General features: G+C 42.4%; 1 protein-coding gene across 2 annotated transcripts in view; it reads left to right on the top strand.

Moving 5' to 3' along the window:
- SP1 (Sp1 transcription factor) overlaps nt 1-20,881 on the top strand; it is a 36,320-nt gene extending 15,439 nt beyond the window's left edge. For both annotated transcript variants that reach the window (XM_077483847.1, XM_077483848.1), the window contains 3 exons: nt 3,533-3,701; nt 8,709-8,908; nt 14,054-20,881. In XM_077483847.1, the coding sequence (XP_077339973.1) occupies nt 3,533-3,701; nt 8,709-8,908; nt 14,054-14,400 (716 nt within the window). In that variant the 3' untranslated portion in view covers nt 14,401-20,881. The remainder of the gene's footprint in view (nt 1-3,532; nt 3,702-8,708; nt 8,909-14,053) is intronic.
- Nucleotides 20,882-23,570: the final 2,689 nt, after the last annotated feature.

Here is a 23,570-nt window from a genome sequence, read left to right as displayed (position 1 = left end):
ATTGATCTTCGGGTGCAGGAGGGGCAGCCAACAACAAAAGCCCCAAAGTAACTCTGGGAGACATAACTTCCCAGCCATTGTTGGTTCTCTCCTGCACACGGCATCTTCCGCTGGAGACTGGACCAGATCTGCTTCAGAAAAGGTATATATGGCAATTTTTTCTTTACAGGGATGGATAGATTCGTTTTAGAATGTGGCTGAGTGTAGGTTTAGAATTATGTTTTGGGTGAACTTATACTTTGAGGGAAAACCAGAGCGTGAGTAAGAAAGGGAGAGGGAGCGTAACATTGTCGCAATAGTAAGTAGTCCAAGCTAGTAAGCTGTGTATAGAAAGAACTTAGATCCTGTACACAATCGAACATCAACATTCCCCATTTGTCCTTTAGGGTTCAAAGCAGCTTAGATGTCCCCGTTAAAAGGCCAGATTTTGATTGTACTTTGCAGGTGCGACCATTCTGTGGCTTGCATGACCAGCTTAAACCGTGAGGCATCTCACTCACTAAGCTTTTAATTTGTTAATTTCAATGTATTGCTCACAATGCCACTCCCTTGCTCCTGATTATGTTATAGAAAATGTTTGTTTATAGACAGCTCTATGACATGACACATTACCGGCTCTCCTTTAAAATGTTTATTTCAAAGTATTGGACACAAGATCACTGCCTCATATACTGTAGTTTTGTATACATTGTGGGATGCTTAAGCTAAGTATGCAGTTTCATGGAGCATTGAGCATTTCTTTAGTGTGCTAGTACCTATTTATTTGATGCCACAGTCCATTTGGGGTGTCTGAACCTGAGAATGCAGTATAAAAAGTTTGACCTTTCTTCAAGTCAGATTTCTAGATATTCTTGCAGCACCCTGCCATTCTAAAGTGCACTGTGGGAGTTTGACTTTTCTGTCCGACGCAGCTCTGAATACAACAGGACAGGCTATAGTATTCTTTGCTGATCATCTGTTCTGAAAATGCTTGTTGCTTGAGTGTCATGATGATACAAAGGACTAAAGAGTTTTTAAACATTAAAAAAATTAAATCACTACATTCATTTTTGGAGTCAATATTTTTAGGCATACTTGTTTTTGCAAAAGAAAAAAAAGTCCCCTTATCCTACTGCATTCTGTCAATGCTATCCAGCATCCAAGTTTAATCCCCCTGGCAGTATTAACTGAACGGTCACTTGAACACTGTTAACATGCCTAATTGGAGGCATATGCAGAGGTTCTGTGTGATTAACAATGGGGCAGAATCTTTAGGGATGGTGCCAGGTATTTGTATTTTTTTTGTTTTTTATTGGCTTTGCATTTACATACGCTTTAATTACCGAGTCACTGCCGAGTACAAGTATGCATATTTAGAGGTTCTGACTTCACTTTAGCTTTCTAATTTACACGCTTGGTGTTTTTCTAGATAAGAGACATGGAATGTAATGTAGCTATAGATGGTGAGGGAAGCAAAATTTTAGGAGGGTATCAACGGCAGCCTATATATTTTTCTCAGTACAGGTTTCCATTAAAGTAAATTTATATATTATATTTTCTCTCAAACTGATTAACAAACATGTTAGACTTGCCTGCTCTGTGCAATGGTTTTGCATAGAGCAGCCCTGATCCTCCTCTTCTCGGCTACCCCGCCAGAGCTTCTGGCCCCTCCTCTTCTCCTAGTGCCTTCATAGCAAGCTTCTTGCATTTGGGGGCACTTGTTTGTTCTTGCTCCCACGCCGCCCTCTCTGCATCCATTAAACACAGAGCGGGGCATGAATGATCATCAAGAACTCCTGCTGCTGTCTCTCGGCCAATCAGGAGGCTGAAGCCTGGTAGAGTAGCCGCTCTCATGCACATTGCTGGATCACGATTGAGTAAGTATTGGGGGGGCTGTGGGAGGTGCTGCATACTGAAGGTTTTTTTTTTTTTTTTTTTTTTTTTTACTTTTATGCACATGGGGGTAAAAAACCTTCAGCCCTTAGTACCACATTAAAGCAGGCAGCTGACTAATTGGTTATACTGTTTAGCTCCTCATTCTATGGTAAGTTAGAAACTTCCAAGTATTAAAATGATTCAGCATGTAAAACATGTGATTCCCTATGAGTTTTTCTCAGCCCCAGGTCTTTTGCTCTCCTACCTCATTGGTCTTGAAATTTCAGCCACCGAAACATATCGTCCAAAAAATGTTATCAGCATTTTGTGGAAATGAGAAAAAAGTGCTGAAAACGCATACGACTTTGCCGCAATTTTACTGTGCTTATGGTGTGTTTTTCATAGGTCATGTGACTTAAAAAGCACATCAAAAGCATAACATGGGTGCGTTATTGATGTGTTCTTGCTGCGTTTTCAATCCATTTCATCGGGGAGGTGTGTTTTTTTTTTAACTGACCAAAAATGCAGCAAGCAAGATTTTGAACACCACAACGGAAGCGCAACAGACCAGTGTGAATACATAGATGATACGAGAGATGGTTAGAGACTGCAGACTGCATTTTTTCCTGTTTTCCTTGCACTAAAAGGTGCCAATGATTGCCAACAATAAATTAATATTCATTTAAATTGATGATATTAATTAAAAAGTCTAATATAATACAATTGTATATATTTATTTTTTTTAAACACAGTTTCGGTATCGGTTTTTGGCCTAGTGCATCCTTCATTTTCAGCACCAAAATTTCCATTCGGTGCACCCCTAGAGGGTTTAGTTCCACAAGAGCCTGTTCACACCGGAACAAGGTGCAGAAAAGGCACGTTCCATGTGCATTTCCCCACACTGTACGTGAACACGCTGCCCTTTGCGAGATGTGCACTTTGTCAAATGTTGTAAGACCTTGTAATGAAATGTCTGTACTATGTTTTAATAGAACCACATTAATGCATTCTGGTCAAAACATTTGTCTATGTAACTGTTTGTTTTAGATCATTTTATAGTAAAAGATTTTAGTAGTTCAAGCTCAATTTACAAGTAGGGGATTGAGACAGAAAATAATTGATATTTTGTTCAGGCACTTATATTAAGGTTCAGGTAAGCATATACGAACATCTGATTTATTTCTGACTTACCTGATGTGTATATTTATCCTGGGTAAGGAACTCTGTGTTCAGCAGTGGCAAATGGCTCAATGTTACAATCGGTCAGCTGGTATTTTTAAAGGAAGCTAGGACCCTGAGCAGGTAACTCCAAAATATATTTTATTACAAGGTTTACTATGAACCTTGAAGTGCATTCTTCTAGCCACATTTGACCAATGTTTTAGTTAATATGAGGATGATGAGGTAATGCTGATGCAGTTTGTTACCAACGCATAAGTTAATGGGAACTTTTAGGGAAATTCTGGACTCCAAAAGGAGTGGAAAGATATTCTGATAACCAAATTGCAGTCATGCAATTCTGAGGTAATCACACGTTTTCCACCTTCCTCGTTCTAGTACATTTCGAAAAGGGAAATTAAAGGTCCTGGTTCAATTTATTTATTTTTTAGTTCAATTTATTTTTAAGCTAGGATTTTTGTTGTATAAGTAAGGTAATTTTTATTTTTTTTCTTCACAGGTGATGCTTGTGGCCATTTAAGTATTCATTCTTCTGGTACAGATGGGATGCATGTTGATAATTCAACTTTGGAGGCCGGTGAGACCAGCCCAGGTACTCCATCGCAACCTGTTAGGCGTACCCGCAGGGAGGCTTGCACATGTCCATATTGCAAAGACAGCGAGGGAAGGTATGTATTGCAAGCAGAATTTGAAAAGTTTGCTTTGAAAATGTAATTTTCTCTTTTCGTTCATTGACGGACACAGCATCTTCATCTTGACCTTAGGGTTATATCATCCCTTTAGGGGAGGACTAGGCAGAACATGTTAAAAACAGCAAAACTGCACAGTACCGCCCAGGGGGCAGTCCTACTGGCTATAACCCCTCACACTGCATCCAGCAGCTCAGTTTTTTTTCTGCCTAGTGTAGAAGGACCCTGCTCCCGGTGGGACCCTTGTCCCTGGGAATTTTTTCTTTCTTTCTGCATTTTTGATTCCTGTGATCTACAATTAAGTGACGGGCTGGATAATATAGATCCTAGTAGTCTCCCCAGCCTGGCCATCAACCGTGAGCAGACCTTAGCTACGCGCTGGGTCGGCCACGACATGCCCTACTGCTGTCCGTGTCAGTGTGCCAACAGCCACCCCGTACTGCTCAGGTGATGGGTCTGTCCGTGGAATGTGTCCAGCATTCCCTACAGGAGGGGTAAGTATGGCTCCACCAGTCTCGGCAGGATGGAGCAGCTGGGCATTCCCTGGGAGGTCGACTAGGGGTTCTCACTCCCTTTCTTCTCTCCCTGTCCCTTCCCTCCTCCCCATGCAATAGGCCGCTGTGTGACTGGGCACATGGGGGTGCAGTGCACTACGTACCTGTCCTCTGGGGGGGGGGGGGCTGCACTGGGTGTGTGCCATGTGGGGAGGCCGCTGCCCGCTCCACAGCCATTTTTCTGTTGCCACAGCCAGTTTTTTCCTTTCGCCCATTTTCTGGAAGTCTGGCAGCCATTTTCCCGGCGCCCTCAGACGCTTTTTGCTGAGACGTCCGGTGGCCATTTTCTAGTAGCCTCAGCTTGTTTTGCCTCTAGCGCTGGGTGCTTGTTTCCTTCTAGAACAGTGCCGCTTTTTACACAGAACACCTCATGACTGACACAGGAGAGAGTGGACAGCAGCAGCAGAGTTTCCTGAAGAAATGGACACCTCCCCCTCCCCCCCCCCCCCCTCCCTCCTTATCCAGGTTAAATAAGGTAACCACGATTCCGGTGGAAGGGGCCCCTGCTTTCAAGGACCCTACCGACAGGAGGGCTGAGGCGGTGTTACCCAGTCCATGTTTACGGTGGTGGGGTCAGTGTTATCCACGGCCCTGTTGTCACAGACGCTTACTGAATGGGCTAAATTATTGCACCGTGAATCGGAGAAGCAACATCCTTCCCTGGTCTGCGTGGAGCTGGAGGACCAGTTGGTGCAGGGCCTTAAGTATGTCTGTCATGCGGCCTTAGATATGCCCCCCTTGCTCTCTAGAGCCTCAGTATCAGCAGTAGTGCTACGTCGCCTGATTTGGCTAAAATGCTGGTCTGCGGACCAGGCATCTAATTGGACACTGGCCGACTTGTCCTTCCATGGAGAGGCTATTTGGAGCCTCGCTGGAAGACATTATTAAGAATGTTACTGGGGGTAAGAGTACATTGCTCCCACAGTCCAGAAAAGGTAAGGAGCCACGCCGTAGACAAGGGCCCTCCTTTTCCGCTCAGAGGGACAGAAGCGTCCCTGGTTTCGCAAGCCTGCGAGCAAATCTGTTGCCACATGAAGGTTGCCACCGCCCAATTCTTGGGTGGAGGGGTCGCCTTTGGGAGTTTGCAGCTCGGTGGACCTCCCAGATTTCCGACCAGTGGGTCTGCAAACTGGTTTCATCAGGATACAAGATGACGTTTCTTTCTTGTCCGCTAAACAGATTTTTTTCCCCTCCCAACCTTCATCTTCTTCCGGCTTGTCGGGAAGCCCTGTTCAAGGCAGTACAGGACGTACTGCTGCACGGGGTGATAGTGCCTGTACCGACGCCGGAAAGGTTTCAGGGATTCTACTCCAGTCTGTTTGTAGTCCTAAAGAAGGAAGGGGTCCGCCTGGTCCTGGATCTCAAGTCCCTCAACAGCTTTGTGAAGGTACAAAGGTTCAGGATGGAATCAGTTCGCTCAGTGGTCGCTGCACTCCATCAGGGGGAATTTCTGGCATCCCCGGACATTTGCATGTCCCCATATACATCAAGCATCAGGAGTTTCTGCAATTTGCGGTCGGGGATGAGCACTACCAGTTTGTAGCTCTCCTTTTTGGCCTAGCATCAGCACCAAGGGTCTTCATCAAGGAGCTAACCACAATTTTGGCTTTGCTAAGACAGCAAGGGATCGCAATTGTGGGTTACCTGGTTGACCTCCTTCTGAGGACAGCTTCCACCTCAGAATTAGGGGAGGATGTGACAATTGCCATGCAAACTCTTCGGGAGTTTGGTTGGGTACTGGACCTACAGAAGTCAGTGTTGGTGCCGACTTAACGCCTGGAGTTACCTGGGCTTGCTTCTGGAATCCTCAGAGGCGAGAGTCTTTCTCTCTTCGGACCAGCTGCAGACTCTTCGAGCTGCGGTGAAGTTGTTGGTGTCCCGCAGGTGGTCGTTGATGCGTTTTTGCATGCAAGTCCTGGGTCTCATGGTAGCCATCTTCGAGGTGGTACCGTATGCTCAATTTCACACGAGTCTTGCAAAAGCAGATCCTGTCCAAATGGGGCAAATCTCTGTTGTCCCTGGATTGTCAAATTCGGGTGAGCCAGCTAGTCAAAGATTCCCGGCTCTAGTGGCTGAGGTCGCTGGCCCTTCGGATCGGGAAGTCATTCCTTCGTCTTCATTGGATGGTGATCACAACGGACGCCAGCCTGACCGGGTGGGGGGGGGGGGGGTTGGGGCATACAGTCGGCCCAGAGTCGCTGGAAGCAGGAAGAATCCCACTTGACAATCAATGTGCTGGAACTTCGGGCGATCAGGTGCTGCTTCTCCACATGGTCACAGAGGCTGCAGGGGAGTCCGGTCAGGATGCAGTCGGACAACGCCATGGCGGTGGGGTATGTCAACCAACAAGGGCTCGGCTGCAGCACTGGAGATCGCTCACATCCTGCGGTGGGCAGAGCGGCGAGTGTCGGCTCTGTTGGCCATGTACATTCCAGACGTAGAAAACTGGCAAGCAGACTATGTAAGTTGTCAGATGCTGGACCAAGGGGAATGGTCGCTACATCCGGATGTATTTTGCCTAAGGTGGGTGACGCCAGATGTGGATCTCCTGGCTTCTCGAAACTCAGTCGGAAGGTACAGAGGTCTGTGGCGTGGAGATCGCTGGTCGGATGTGGCAGGCGCGTTGGTGGCTCCATGGGGGCATTATCGGCTGATTTATGACCCCCCCCCCCCACCTCAAACTTCGCAGAGTGGAGGCCGAGGGAATTCCGGTGATTCTGATTGCCCCAGATTGGCATGTATGAATGGTGGCAGATGTTCCTTGGCGGCTGCCGATGCGGGAGGACCTTCTGTCGCAAGGTTCAATACTTCATCCTGCTTTACAGTCACCGGCTTTAGTGGGCCGAGGTCTGTTTGGATTTGGTAATCCCCACTATGCTGAAGGCATGGAAGTCATCTTCTCTGAAGTTTTATCGTCGTAAGGGGAAGGCATACATCCCCATGTGTGAGGCGATGGGGTGGCGTCCACGCACATACTCAGTTTCCAGGATCCTTTTTTCAGCGAGGGCGTGGATTAGAAACTTGCCTTAAGCACCATTAAGGGGCAGATATTAGGGAGATCCCCTTATTGACACTCTCTCAGAAGGTAGCCTTTCTAGTGGCTATTAAATCTGCCAGGAGGGTTTCTGAGTTGGCGGACTTGTCATGCAAGTCTCCCTAATAGGTCCTCCACAAGGATAAGGCGCTGCTGCGCTCCACAGCCTTCGTTTCCTCCAAAGGTTGTTTCGGCCTTTCATCTAAATGAGGACATTGTGCTTCAGTCCTTATGTTTTCGGCCGTCACACCCAAAAGAGGTTGCTTTGCATTCCTTGGACATAGTCCGGGCTCTGCGGGTGTATCTGTCTGCTACGGCTCCTTTTCGGAAGTCTGTATCAGTGGCTGGTGCGAAGAAGGGACTGTCTGTCTCGTCGGCCACAATTTCTCGGTGGATCGGACAGATTGTGGTTCAGGCTTATGCCATAAGAGGGCGGGCGCCTCCCTTTTCTGTCACGGCACATTCTACCAGGGCAATTGGTGCCTCTTGGGCTTTCCGACATCAATCGTCCGTTTCCCAGGTGTGTAAGGCGGCGACCTGGTCGTCTGTTCACACTTTCACTAAATTTTACAAGATTGATGTGAGTGCATCTTCAGATGCTTGCTTCGGCTGCAAGGTTTTGCAGGCAGCTGTTTGAGGTTGAAAATCTTCTGTTGAGGAGCTCTGGTTGTTATGGGTGGAGTTATTCTCTTGCCTTTCCCACACCTCGTTTTTTGACACTGCTTGGGGACATCCCTAAGGTGAAGATGCTGTGTCCATCGATGAACGAAAGAAAATGGGATTTTTGTACTCGCCGTAAAATCCTTTTCGCTGAAGTTCATTGACGGACACAGCACCCACCCCTTCTATTTATGTTTCTACTGCTTTTGACTAACTGAGCTGCTGGATGCAGTGAGTGGTTATAGCCAGTAGGACCGCCCCCTGGGCGGTACTGTGCAGTTTTGCGGTTTTTAACATGTTCTGCCTAGTCCTCTCCTAAAGGGCTGATATAACTCTAAGGTTACGGTGAAGATGCTGTGTCCGTCAATGAACTTTAGAGAAAGGGATTTTACGGTGAGCACAAAAATCCTATTTTTACCTTTTCAAATTGTAACTGATAATGATCCAGAAGTATCCATGTTCTGTCCTATTATTGGAATGATTCTAGATTGAGCAGAGTGGGAAACTATCTATTCCTGCTCTCATCTAACATAGAGACAATTCACGGTAATATAAAATTATGTTAAAAAGAGCCCCTGCAATTTCACGTCCTGATTCCAAAGCCTTCCATTCGGGGATATAATTATTTTATTCCTCCTTAACATGTATTGAGCTAAAAGAAATGCTCTGCATGTTACCATAGAAAGCTGGACATGTTTTCAGAGAATTTCTTAGTAAAACATTGTATTCTCTTTTCAGGGGTACCTCAGAACCAGGAAAGAAAAAGCAGCATATATGTCATATCCCAGGCTGTGGTAAAGTTTATGGGAAGACCTCTCATCTGCGAGCTCACTTACGCTGGCACACAGGAGAGCGGCCATTTGCCTGCACCTGGATGTTCTGTGGTAAACGTTTTACTCGGAGTGATGAATTGCAGAGACACAGGCGCACCCATACTGGTAAGTGGGTTGATACAGGAATATATACGCACTTTGGAAGTGAACATTTCTATGTCTTCTAGTTGCCTTGTTATATATATATATATATATATATATATATATATATATATATATATATATATATATATATATATATATATATACAGGTCCTTCTCAAAAAATTAGCATATTGTGATAAAGTTCATTATTTTCTGTAATGTACTGATAAACATTAGACTTTCATATATTTTAGATTCATTACACACAACTGAAGTAGTTCAAGCCTTTTCTTGTTTTAATATTGATGATTTTGGCATACAGCTCCTGAAAACCCAAAAATCCTATCTAAAAAAATTAGCATATTTCATCCGACCAATAAAAGAAAAGTGTTTTTAATACAAAAAAAGTCAACCTTCAAATAATTATGTTCAGTTATGCACTCAATACTTGGTCGGGAATCCTTTTGCAGAAATGACTGCTTCAATGCGGCGTGGCATGGAGGCAACCAGCCTGTGGCACTGCTGAGGTGTTATGGAGGCCCAGGATGCTTCGATAGCGGCCTTAAAGCGGAGGTCCACCCTAAAATGGACCTCCGCTCATCGGAATCCCCCCCCCCCCCCTCCGGCGCCACAATCGGCACCTTTCAGGGGGGAGGGGGGGTGCAGTTACCTGGATAATCCAGGTAACTGCACCCACTTCCGGGCTAGCTCTCTGCGGAAAGGGGCGTACGTTACGCCCCTTTCCGCAAGCGCCCGCCCCCTTCAGCAAGTGCCCCGCTGCCTGCTGGGAAACGCACAGCTCCCAGAGGCAGCGGGGGACCGTCCGGATTGCGCCGCGCGGCTCGCGCATGCGCAGTAGGGAACCGGGAAATGAAGCCGAAAGGCTCCATTTCCTGATTCCCATACCCAAGATGGCGGCGGCACGAGCGAGCGATCGGCTTCGGGTGCCGACATCGCGGGCGCGCTGGACAGGTAAGTGTCACTATTTAAAAGTCAGCAGCTGCAGTATTTATTTGTAGCTGCTGGCTTTTAAAAAAAAAAAAAAAAAAACGCGGAGTCCCGGTGGACTCCCGCTTTAAGCTCATCCAGAGTGTTGGGTCTTGCGTCTCTCAACTTTCTCTTCCCAATATCCCACAGATTCTCTATGGGGTTCAGGTCAGGAGAGTTGGCAGGCCAATTGAGCACAGTAATACCATGGTCGGTAAACCATTTACCAGTGGTTTTGGCACTGTGAGCAGGTGCCAGGTCGTGCTGAAAAATGAAATCTTCATCTCCATAAAGCTTTTCAGCAGATGGAAGCATGAAGTGCTCCAAAATCTCCTGATAGCTAGCTGCATTGACCCTGCCCTTGATAAAACACAGAGGACCAACACCAGCAGCTGACATGGCACCCCAGACCATCACTGACTGTGGGTACTTGACACTGGACCTCAGGCATTTTGGCATTTCCCTCTCCCCACTCTTCCTCCAGACTCTGGCACCTTGATTTCCGAATGACATGCAAAATTTGCTTTCATCCGAAAAAAGTACTTTGGACCACTGAGCAACAGTCCAGTGCTGCTTCTCTGTAGCCCAGGTCAGGCGCTTCTGCCGCTGTTTCTGGTTCAAAAGTGGCTTGACCTGGGGAATGCGGCACCTGTAGCCCATTTCCTGCACACGCCTGTTCACAGTGGCTCTGGATGTTTCTACTCCAGACTCAGTCCACTGCTTCTGCAGGTCCTCCAAGGTCTGGAATCGGTCCTTCTCCACAATCTTCTTCAGGGTCCGGTCACCTCTTCTCGTTGTGCAGCGTTTTCTGCCACACTTTTTCCTTCCCACAGACTTCCCACTGAGGTGCCTTGATACAGCACTCTGGGAACAGCCTATTCGTTCAGAAATTTCTTTCTGTGTCTTACCCTCTTGCTTGAGGGTGTCAATGATGGCCTTCTGGACAGCAGTCAGGTCGGCAGTCTTACCCATGATTGCGGTTTTGAATAATGAACCAGGCTGGGAGTTTTTAAAAGCCTCAGGAATCTTTTGCAGGTGTTTAGAGTTAATTAGTTGATTCAGATGATTAGGTTAATAGCTTGTTTAGAGAACCTTTTCATGATATGCTAATTTTTTGAGATAGGAATTTTGGGTTTTCATGAGCTGTATGCCAAAATCATCAATATTAAAACAAGAAAAGGCTTGAACTACTTCAGTTGTGTGTAATGAATCTAAAATATATGAAAGTCTAATGTTTATCAGTACATTACAGAAAATAATGAACTTTATCACACTATGCAAATTTTTTGTGAAGGACGTGTGTGTGTGTGTGTGTGTGTGTGTGTGTGTGTGTGTGTATATATATATATAATATATATATATATATATACACCATATTAGTGATTATTAAAGCTTCGATATTATTATTATTTTTTTTTTTTTAAATAACATGCATACCTGCTCTGTGCAGTGATTTTACACAGAACAGCCCAGGCCCCATGTCGGCACTCCTGGCCCTTTTCTCATGCCGAGCTGAGACGCTGCTCTGTGTCCATTCAGATACTTGGCTGCACTTTGGCCCCACCCCCTCATCTCCTGATTGGCTCATTGGCAGGAGCCAATGGCTCTCGCTGCTGCCAAAAGCCAATCATAAATGCAATTTCCCCAGAGAATCAAGGCTCTCCTGGACATCACTGGACCGAGAGCAGGCTCAGACTAATTTATGCCTTCACTTCCATTGCTGCTTCACAAAATCGAGCAAGGGAGGTAAATGGTTATTCTACTTGCACCAACCTGGCCCAGAAAAACCTGGTACACAGAAATTTTTTCAAAAATATTTCCACTCCCCTAACCACTACAAATTGTCTGTCTATAAATAATAAAAAAAAAAATCTTCAAGTTGTCTTTCATACAGTGCTTCAAAACTCATTCTATTAAAAACTCACCAGAAAGTTAGACCCTGCACAAATGCAGTATATACCAGTGACTGCGAACCTTGGCACCCCAGATGTTTTGGAACTACATTTCCCATGATGCTCATGCACTCTGCAGTGTAGTTGAGCATCATGGGAAATGTCGTTCCAAAACACCTGGGATGCCAAGGTTTGCCCTCACTGGTATATACTAATTGATCATGTTACGCTTGTACAATAATGAAAACGGACACTAGGTGTTTCACTCCTCCCTCAGCAACTAAAGTTTCCAAGATTCTTCACTTCTTATTTCAATTCAAAGGTGCATAAAGCAAACAAAAAAGAATGGTGTAGTATTATTATTATTATTATATAGATAAACCAATATAAGCAATCTTGTGCTCACATAAAATGTCAAAGTGTGATCTCAAAATCACCAATGTGATGCTTAGTCGTCTTATCCATCCACTACTGTGTGTGCCCCTGCCCCCCCGCCCCCAACGTAATGGATTCTTTATTCTTTCCAGATAAAACCATTTATATTTGACAAGACCTTGCATGCCCATATAAATGTTTTGGGTACTCTGATCCACATCCTTTAGGCCTTCTGTGTACCACCATAAGTGACATCTCCATAGTATAATATATAAAACCACCGCTTTATTTTGAAAAGTATGCTTACATGTAAAAAAAGGCAATTTCATTGGCAATTGTCCCACTTTAAAGATGGCCATCCTTGAAACCAGCAATCTTGGAAGCTATGGTCGCTGAGGGAAGAGTGAAACGCCTAGTTTTCTTTTGTTGCACAAGCCATATAGATATATATTGCCGTGGCCAATATTTTTGAGACTGACACGTATATTAATTTTCACAAAGTCTGCTGCCTCAGTTTTTATGATGGCAGTTTGCATATACTTCAGAATGTTATGAAGAGTGAGCAAATGAATTGCAATTAATTGCAAAGTCAAGTATCTCTCAGCCTCCCTTTTCATGTGCTTAGAAAGCTGAATAACTGAAACTGAAATGTATGTATAAAAATATGACCCTCTTCCTGCCTGATCTGTTCAGCCAAGGGTAGAAAGAATGTCTGAAGTCAAATGGCTCCTGCAGTGCTTTCTTTCAAGTAAACCCACAGTGCTCTGTAAACTGTGTTCCATTTATTAAATATGTATTTGTAAAACACAGCTTTTACACTAAAGCTGAACTCCAGGCAAACTGCTAAACTGCTAAATGCACAGATGAAATGCATATGTGAAAGCTGTTTCACCTGCTAGGGATTTTTTTTTTCTGTCAGAACAGCTCTGAGATTTACATCTGCTGCACAGCCCTGGCTGGCAGGGTAGGAGACTTTATTTTTCTCTGCTGCACAGTGAAAGGAGTAGCAAAGGGAGTAGCAGTCTCCACTCTAATTCATCCCAAAGGTGTTCTATTAGGTTGAGGTCAGGGCTCTGTGCAGTCTGATCAAGTTCCTCCACCCCAAACTCACTCATCCATGTCTTTATAGACATTATTGCTTGGTGCACTGGAGGGGGGGGATATGGTGTGGAATTGTTTTTCAGGGGTTGTGCTTGGCCCCTAGTTCCAGTGAAGGGAACTCTTAAGGTGTCAGCATACTAAGACATTTTGGACAATTTCATGCTCCCAACTTTGTGGGAACAGTTTTGGGTTCCAACATGGCTGTGCACAAAGCAAGGTCCAGAAAAACATGGATGAGCATGTTTGGGGTGGAGGAACTTGGCTGGCCTGCACAGAATCCTGTCCCCAACCCAATAGAACACCTTTGGGGTGAATTAGAGCAGAGACTGCAAGTCATCCAACATCAGTGCCTGAATATAGTGTAGTAAATAAAATATAAGACATATATGTCCAAACCAGATGTTTCATTGCACCTTTTACAGTGTAACAAAATCCCTCCTGAGATGTGTACAAACTTGGTGGCCAACTACAAGAAATGTCTGACCTCTGTGATTGCCACTAAGTACTAAGTCATGTTTTGCGAAGGGGTCAAATACTTATTTCGCTCATTAAAATGCAAATCGGTTCATAGCTTTTTTTATTTTATTTTTAAATGCGTTTTTTTTTTTCTGGATATTTTTGTTCTGTCTCTCTCACTGTTAAATTAAACCTTCCATTTAAAATTATAGACTGATAAATTCTTTATCAGTGGGCAAAAAATGTACAAAATCAGCAGATCACATATTTTTTACTCACTGTATATACACCTATTGCTGTGTCCTTTTATTTTACTGAAATTGTGATTAATAATGCTATTTTTTTGTGTGCCCTAGGTGAAAAGAAGTTTATGTGTCCAGAGTGTCCAAAGCGATTTATGAGGAGTGATCACTTGTCCAAGCACATCAAGACACACACAAACAAGAAAGGCCAACCTGGCCCCATAGCAATGACAACTGTGCCAATGGAAACTGGGACAGGCTCAGATGGCAGCACAGCATCCACTCCCACCCCACAAGCCCTCATCACCACCAACATGGTTGCCATGGAAGCAATATCACCTGAAGGCATTGCGCGGCTCGCCAGCAGTGGCATTAATGTAATGCAAGTTGCAGACCTGCAGTCCATAAATATCAGTGGCAATGGCTTCTCAGAGCCGTTGTTCAGGCAGGACTGTAAATAGTTGGGGAATATGTTTGGGTCTGGGGTGGCTTAAAAAGCATAAAGATGGGTCCAAAAGGTTGTATATGGAATGTGTTTAAATCTCTATTTTGATATGAAAGTTTGTGCCAATGTACCTTCCCAACCTGGAAGTCTCCCACTCTGTAGCATCTTTTTCCCCCTAAATACTTCAATTCTAACCATTATATTTTGGCTTTCTTCTGGGCTTCCAAGGGATCCATGAATTTGTTCATAGGGAGACTTTCAGGTGTTAAAACCTTTATCTGGTTGTGGAAGGATGGACTTGCCTGCTTGATACAAAGGCTGCCAGCCAGCTATTGGAAAACCTTGGTCTGTTAAGATTGTTGTAAAAAAAAAAAAAAGTTTGCCAGAACTTATCTATTCTTCCTTCCTTTCTTTTTTTTGTTTTGTTTTATAATATAAAATATATATATTAAATATTTCTATTTTTCTTACATTTTCCGAAACAATGGAGAAAACAAACATTAAGGTACACCTGTAGCTGTTGAGCCTTGATAATTCTTATCAATGCAATAAATTTTTAACAAAAACTATATAGAGAGAATATTAAAAGGAAACCTCGACCGTAAACACAAAATGCCAAAAAACAGTAATTTAACAAGTGCTTAGACCAAAACTCGCTGTTGTTATCCTGCCTAGCCTTATCTTGCTACTTAATCCATAACTCTGCTATGACATGAACTGGTTGCATTTTACAATGAATTTTTTGAAGTCCGTTGTGTACTATTTTTGTTCTTGGTGGCCCACTTCATATTAGGGACCTCAAAACCCTCATCCACACATTCCCATTGAGCAAGGAATGACTGTGCCCTGGAAGCCTGAGTGGTATTGTGATCCAGCAAAATTGGGTTTTTATTTTAAACGAAAATGATGCATGTCTGGGTTTAATGTAGGCCGAGTTCAGGCCAAAAGATTATTTTGTGTGTGATGTTTAATCATGTACCATTGCATATTTGACAATTCAGTACTGTGATAGTTCAGGTAGTCACTTCTCATGTGCTACTAGTTGAAGACTGTATGATCTTTTAGGTTTGATTCCCCAAAACTGCGGGAAAAGTGGATCAGTTGGTGTATGTTGGGGCAAAAAAACAAACAAACCATTCAGCACAAATCTGCTATATATGCAAATTTTTTTTGATTTTGATCTATTAAAAATGTTTAAAGTACAGAAAAAAATAAAACTGTTGATCTTCCAGAAATCCAGTGTGTTTTTCTAATTTCCTTTGGACAGACAACACTGCCTTTAATGTCTTGCCAGCTTTGCTCAGTTCTCTTTGCTAGGCTACTGCAAATCGCCCATTCTCATCTCACTAATGAAGGAGTTCTGTAGTTCATAATTGGAGAACTCAAGCAGGTCTGATATTTTGAGAAATAAATACAGGAGAGGTGTTGTGTTGTCATCTCAAACAAAAAGGATACTGGATTTCCGGCAAGTCAATGGGAATTTTTTAGTACTTGCGGAGTTTTTCAAAGGATAAAACATATTGCAGAGGGATACTGGAGAATTTATTTTATTTTTTTCCCCCCAAACATACACTTTAAGGCTGGGTTTACACTGAAGATGGCTGCGCCTCACAGCAGGGGATCCGGTGTGTCCCTGTTCTCAGTTTCAGGGACGAATCGGGGCCACATTTTTGCTGGAATTCAGACCTGAAACTTCGCCAAAGACGCACAGGACTCCTCTGCAAGCTGCTCTGTAACCGCCCTGGAGATATATGAATCGGCTTCCTTGAGAGCTGGTCACACTCTCCTGTCATGCAAATTGGATGCAGAGAAACCCACTTCCAATTCGCACTAGCGTGAACCCAGCCTAAAAGTCATTGCTTCGCTTTCCATTTGAACACAAATTTAAATCTGGTGGCCAGAAGTTCTGGTTTCATGTTTATTTTGATTCTCATCAATCAACCATTACAAGACCACTTTTTTTTATTATTATTATTATTCCTGGACATCCAATCTGAATGGTGAAAACCACAGAGGGATGGATGAGTAAAATGATTTTATACATGTAACGCATGATTCCATGTCTGTGAATTAAAATAAGTGACACTTCTAGCTCTTGTGAGGATTTTACAAGTTTTGACTGTATTTTAGGGATCCAAAACTAAAATAAAAGTATGGCGCATATGTGTATATAACATAAATCTTATTCATCTCTGCTTTCCAAATCAGAAAATCCTAATTTAAATGGTTTTGAATGGGTTTCCTAAGGCTTCAATGTAGTGTTTAAGCATCAAAATACATATTGGGGTTATATTGCATGTGTACTAACCTACAGCAACCAGTTAGAAATTGCTACGTCACATCACTTTTTCCCACTCCACAAAATATACCAGTGGTGATAGAAATCTGCCAACTATGGACAGTTGCACACCATGGAGTCGTATAGTGAGGTCTTCTGTGGAACATCCAGGACCATTGTCCACAATGGATTGCTTCAGTCGTTAACTGCACTGTGCCCTATACTCAATGTCTAGGTCTGGCTGAACATATTTTTTTTTCTAGCTTGATCTGTGATAAAGCATTAATATCAATTTCTAATGCAGCCTGTCATGAAGTGTAGTAGATATTATGTTGCTCTATGCGCAGTAGAAAGCTTGACCGAGTTCCTGGCATTGAATGTCCAAGATTGACACATGAAATGCGACCTGTCAGCTTGTGGTGTTGGGTACAGCCTTGTTTTCTTCTCCTCCTTGTTGCCTTCCCACTGTCAGTGGTGATGATTCTTTTATAGAGGATACTCAAGTGTAAATACTTTTTTTTTTTTTTTTTTTTAAATTGTATTTGGTGGGGGTTTCCACCTACATATTTTTATATATTCACACATAGCCTACTCATATGAAGAGAAATGTATTTTTATACAGTTGCATACCCCAGGGATTTTCTGTCTTGTATTCTGGTTACAGAACGTAGAGGGAAGTTTACTGGTGTCGTTAGGGCATGCTGTAAGGATGAATCTGCAGATATTAAATCAATGTCTTGTCCACTTTAGACATGGTTATAGTGTTTGATATTTGTTTGTTTTCTGCTTGTTGTGTTAATACCGCTGATATGCACCGAATGATTTAAACTATAAAGGCCAATAGTGAGTGTTCCGACTTGTCCAATTTTTTTATTTTTTTTCCCCCACTTTGTGACTGTGCCTTAAGCTATCATTATTGGCTAGACCATAAATGATTACTAGATTTTTTTTTCTAATGAAATAGTATGGGTTTTAAAAGTTATATATGCATTAGTAACAGATTACACATTTAATATGCATCTGTCCTATAACGCCGATAGATTTGGCTGTGCGATATTTCACATCTATCTCATCTACTTTATTATATAAATATATATTTTTATTTTTTAACACATATAAATTAAACTGTAAATGCAATATAACAGTGTTCATTGTCAAATTAACTGCTGCTCTCCAGTTCTGTAATAGGTCAGGATACTTGATGACATAAAATACCATCTGAAATATCTGTAGCCCAGTTGTGGCATTAATATGCGTGATCACGCCAGCCATTTTTCCCATCTAGTCACCCAAGACGCAAGCCTTTTCACAGGTGAACAAAAATGTGGGTGCAGGCAAAGTCCATCCTGGGTGATTGATTTTTCTTCTGAGATCTGTTGGCCTGTAGAGGTCTGCACAGGTTAGGGATAGCTTATAACGATTTATTCCTAAAGTGTCCAGTATTGGATCATGCTATATCAAGCAGTTGTCTTTTGGAGGGAGCCACAAGTGGAAGTGTGCTTCGGCCTCCCTATGACTAGATGACTTGGGAGTACAAGTTGGTGTTCCTGTAATTCCAGTTTGCCTACAAGAATCTATTTGTAAAAGGGATTTTCTTGAGAGGACTGTTCTCTGTTGAAACTGGTCTCTGTTAACATTAATTTGGCCAGTGTTCATGTAAAGATGCACATATAGTCTTTGCCATATTTATTGTACAGGTAAAATGATCCTCTCCAGGCACATTGAAAGGTGTTTCCTCCTGTCTGCACTGGGTGTAGTTCTTTTGTGCAGACATCCATTTGAAAAACAATATATAATAGCAGACAGTATAGACTGTTTTGCTTCTCTCTCCCCATTATAGGTGCCAAATTGGGATGTTTGGAATCTATTCTAGACGTCCAGTGAGCAGACCTTTACACCAGATGTAGAAAGCGTATTTTATCAGAAAAGCACACAAGCTTCTGAATGAAGCATTTGCATATTGCATCAAGATAATCACAGCATAGTTATTAGTCATGTTCAAGGTTACACACTTCTTTGCTTGAGGAATGCAAGTCTAAGGGGTGATGGATGTATTTGTATTTCTATATATAATATTTAAAAAATAGAAAAATTATATATATATCACTGTAGACTGTATTGTGGAATATTCATGGCACCAAAATTTGCCCTGATTACAGTTAGCTATAGTCTCTAAGCCTGGTCCTCACATAATTTATTATACATTAAATGTATACCTTTTGGGGAAAAAACATGAAATGGATTAAGTTGTTGCTTCTGTTTTCATGTTTTGTTACAACTCTGTTTCCAACATGTTTACAGTGTCAAGAAAAAAAGCCTTAAAAAGAAACGGTGAATGCTGTAGCATGGCATTTTCCCTGCAGTCTTTTTGCATATCACGTTATGAGAACTTTGTGTTATTCCTCTTTATTACTCAGCATTTTTTAGGAATGTGTTCTATCTAGACCAAGTGTGGAAAAGTAAAATCGGGCAGAATAAGGAGCCAAAATCACACTATTCCATTTTTAACAAGTACATTGGGCACCTGTCTCTTCCTCTTGGATTTTATCCAGCCTTGCTAGTATATGTATTTACTCAGCAGAGCATGTTATCCATGAATGCATATCATAGCAGCATCTAATATAATTCAATCTCCTGCAGAATATAAAATGAAAAATTGCATAGGAAAAAAAAACAGGCCATGGGCCCATTATATATTAGGGTAATTGAAGGTACCAATACTAATGGGTCCTGTTGAAAAATTTCAAGTCAGAAAACCAGTCACAAAATTGTGCAGCATTATCCATAGTCGTCTGTGCCACATGCGTTTATGATTATTCTGGTTTTCCTGCACCTTATAGCTCAGTGCTCCTCGATGGGTACAAATGGATCTTCAGAGAAAGTAGATCTATAATGGCCAGGGTTCCATTGGGCAGTATGGACATCCATGTTTGTCTTTAAAGGTATAATTATCTTGCACCTTGTAATACTGAGTGCATGCTGTTTATGTGAACCCAGGTACTGCTGGAAAAGCCTAATGCCCTGTAGATATGGTCGGACTTTGCAATGGAAAATGCAATTGGAAGTTTGAGATCTGGATCTATTATTTTCCGACAACAAAATCCGATCGTTTTAAATTTCGATCGTGTGTAGACAAATCCTACATACAAAGTGCCACGCGTGCTCAGAATAAATTACAAGACAAAAGCTATTGGCTACTGGCCTCTTTATAGTCCCGTCATACGTCATCTCATTCTGATTTTCTAACAAATTTGTGCGGCCGTGTGTATGCAAGACAAGTTTGTGCCAAAATCCATTGGAAAAAAATGATGGATTTTGTCGTTTGGAATGTCCGACCGTTTTGTACAGGGCATAAGAGTGCAGGCACCCATTTGTGTAAAAAAATAAATAAATTAGAGCTGCCATTGCTTGAATGTGTGAGCTGACATCTCATATTTGCTTTACAGCTTAGTAAGTCACTGGCATGCAGGTCTGGCTGTGACTCCGTAGAGTAGTATGGCAAGGATGATGGCCCAGAAACTATCACTTTTCAATCCCACAATGGATGGGACCATGTATCTGGTTTCCTGTAAAGTTTCGTCCATCTTTAACCAAAGCTATATGGTGTATGGAAACTATTTTGATATGCAGTGCTTGTATAGAGTTTGTTGACCTGTGGTGTCTGGGGTATCTAAGATGCTGAAATTGCTTATACCTTTTCATGCTGGCATGGTAAATGTCTTCTAAAACTGGTCTTTAGTCTTTGTAGCTTAGAATTTGTTGGAAGCAGTGGACAGCTGGAAAATGTAACCTGACTATTGTGTTTTACAGAGCTGTTGAGTTGATTACAAACCAAATTTATTTTCCATATTGTTTTGGGGTGAGCAAGTATTCAGTTATAAAAATCCCAGCACTTTTTTTCTTGCAGTATGTCCTACGTTTCTTGTATTTGGGACAGTTTGGATTCTTCAAACTTTCAGCTTCTCTGCAATCTCTGGGAGCATTGAGCAGTGCCTAACTCTTTGTTAACACTGGCAATAACCGAAATCAACACTTTAATAACCTACTTTTTACCTAGTAATGTTTGTTTCTGATTCTTTTTTAATTGCTGATGTAATAAGATTGGAAGCATTTTTAAAACCAATTCTTTTGTACAAAGATGATAATTACTGTAGTTTATAACTCATTTGTAAACCCATTTACATTTTCATTTTTAATAAAGTGTCGAGTTGTATCAGAATTTTAAGCGTTGTCCTTATTTTATTCTAAACTAGATTTCTCTGGGAAGTTATCTGATTTATGCTGTGGCTTACCTTTTTGTTTAATGAAATTAGGGACATGATGCTGCTTTTTAGTCTTTTGTTGATATAGCCTTGATTTATTACTCCTGTATGGATTCTTTGCAGATCTATTTCTTAATTGTACATCACAAGGCATCTTCATATGCATGAACCATTGTCCTTCATCACGGTGGGCATGCCCTACAGGGCCTTCAGCGACATGATTCCCCCACAGGGGATCACTGCCCTGGACCTGTAGAGCACCCCATCAGCAAATCTCCCTACACTAGGAATGCTGAAGATCACTGCCCACAGGGTCCAGTGCCAACTGGCAGCAAAACAGGATGGTCCCCATTCTTCCACTGCAGCATCCAGGTACTGCCTCCTCTTGGCCTCATGCGACTGCTCCAGATAAAGCCCTTCCTCTCCTCCTTGCAATAGGCAATTGCCCACAGGAAAAATCTTTTACAAGTTCAGTTTCATATTCAATAAAATAATGACCCATGCGGAGCTCAGCACCACGGTAAGCAGTCAGGAAAGCCACCCACTTATGAGATTTAAGAACATCCCTTCCTCGATCTCCTCTGTGATGAATGATCCTAGAAGCAACTGGGATCTTGGAGCTGTCATTTCCTGGCTGTTAAAGCCAGGAAAGCAGCTCATCAAACACAGATGCTTTTAGGGCCAGGGGAGATATCAAGGATCTAATAGAGTCCTGATGTCTCCATAAAAAAATAAATAAAGTACTGGTCACTGCCCAATGCCCATCACAAGGGGGTTTGCTCACCCCCCTGTTATAGCACTAAAGTTAAATGTAAAAAAATAAAATGTAAAAGCACTCCCATTCCCACCATGCATTTACACAAATGTGCAAGTAGATCCAGCACACTTGCGTACATTGTGATTGCACCATATGTGTGGTATTGCTGCAAATGTTGGAGTGACAAATAATTCTAGTGCCACAATTTCCTCTAAACTGTTAACATGGATGTGAAACCAATTCATGAAATTTGAGCTGGGCACATATATTTGCATTCTTTTCTTATCTCTCTTCAAAGCCCTAAGTCCACTGGCTTTCTCCTGCACTGTTCTGTTATCTGCCTGATTAACTTCTGACATGTTCTCCATCACCTGTGATAAAACCAGGCTGAATTTTGTGTCTGGGGAGGTTGTAATAAATTAGCAGAGAGCTTGCTGTGTCACAGGACAGCCCTGCAAGTCTGTTTATGTGGAGAAGGGGATGTGTGCCTTTCCTCCAGTCAGCTGTCTTGGCTGTATGCCCAGACTTCACTTCCAGTGCTGAACGGGAAGAGAAACTCTCGCCATCTGAACTTTCTAAAGCATATATAAAGCTGAAGACAGAGTAAAAAAAAAACACAAACGGCCAAAGCTTATGGACTTTAACAGTACCAAGGAAAGGACTAAACCACAATAAATTCACATAAAATGTATTTTACTACAAAACAATTGCATATAAAAAAAAAGGTGTAGAGCTAATGCTCTTAAAAACATGATTGTTGGATAGGCTAGTACATACAGTGAATTTCAAAAGTATTCACCCACTTGGATTTTTACATATTTTGTTATATTGCAGCCTTTAGTTCAATGGTTTTTTAATCTGAATTATATGTGATGGATCAGAACACAATAGTCTAAGTTGGTAAAGTAAAATTAGAAAAATATATACATAAAGCAATTTTCAGAAATAAAAAACTGATAATTGGCATGTGCGTATGTATTCACCCCTTTGTTATGAAGCCCATAAAAAGCTCTGATGCAACCAATTACCTTCAGAAGTCACAGTGAAATGATGTCCACCTGTGTGTGTAAGTATCACATGATCTGTCATTACATATACACACACCTTTTTGAAAGGCCCCAGAGGCTGCAACACCTAAGCAAGAGGCACCACTAACCAAACACTGCCATGAGGACCAAGGAACTCTCCAAACAAGTAAGGAACAATGTTGTTGAGAAGTCAGGGTTAGGTTATAAATAAAAAAATCCAAATCTTTGATCCCTAGGAGCGCCATCAAATCTATCATAACCAAATTGAAAGAACATGGCACAATAGCAAACCTGCCAAGAGATGGCCGCACACCAAAACTCACGGACCGGGCAAAGGGCATTAATCAGAGAGGCAGCAGAGACCTAAGGTAACCGTGGAGGAGCTGCAGCGTTCCACAGCAGAGACTGGAGTATCTGTACATAGGACGACAATATGTATGGAGGAAGGTGCTCTGGTCTAATGAGACTAAAATGTAACTTTTTTGCCATCAAAGAAAACACTATGTCTGGTGCAAATCCAACACATCCCATCACCCAAAGAACAGCATCATGCTGTGGGGATTTTTTTCAGCAGTCAGGACTGCGAAACTGGTCAGAGTTGAGGGAAAGAGGGTGCTAAATACAGGGATATTCTTGAGCAAAACCTGAAACGCTCTGTGAATTGAGTCTATGGCGGAGGTTCACCTTCCAGCAAGACAATGGGGGTTATTTACGAAGGGCAAATCCAATTTGCACTGCATGTGCAGTAGCTCTAAATATAAGGGGTAGATCTGAAATGAGTGGAAGCTCTGCTGATTTTATCATCCAATTATGTGCAAGCTCAAATGCTGTTTTTTTTTTTTCCTTGCATGTCCCCTCGGA

This window comes from Lithobates pipiens, unplaced genomic scaffold (genome assembly GCF_037356315.1).
Source record: "Lithobates pipiens isolate NorthernLeopardFrog02 unplaced genomic scaffold, aLitPip1_a1.2 Scaffold_16, whole genome shotgun sequence".
Taxonomy (NCBI): Eukaryota; Metazoa; Chordata; class Amphibia; order Anura; family Ranidae; genus Lithobates; species Lithobates pipiens.
The sequence above is the reverse complement of the archived record's forward strand: the minus strand, read 5'-3'. Positions and strand labels throughout refer to the sequence as shown.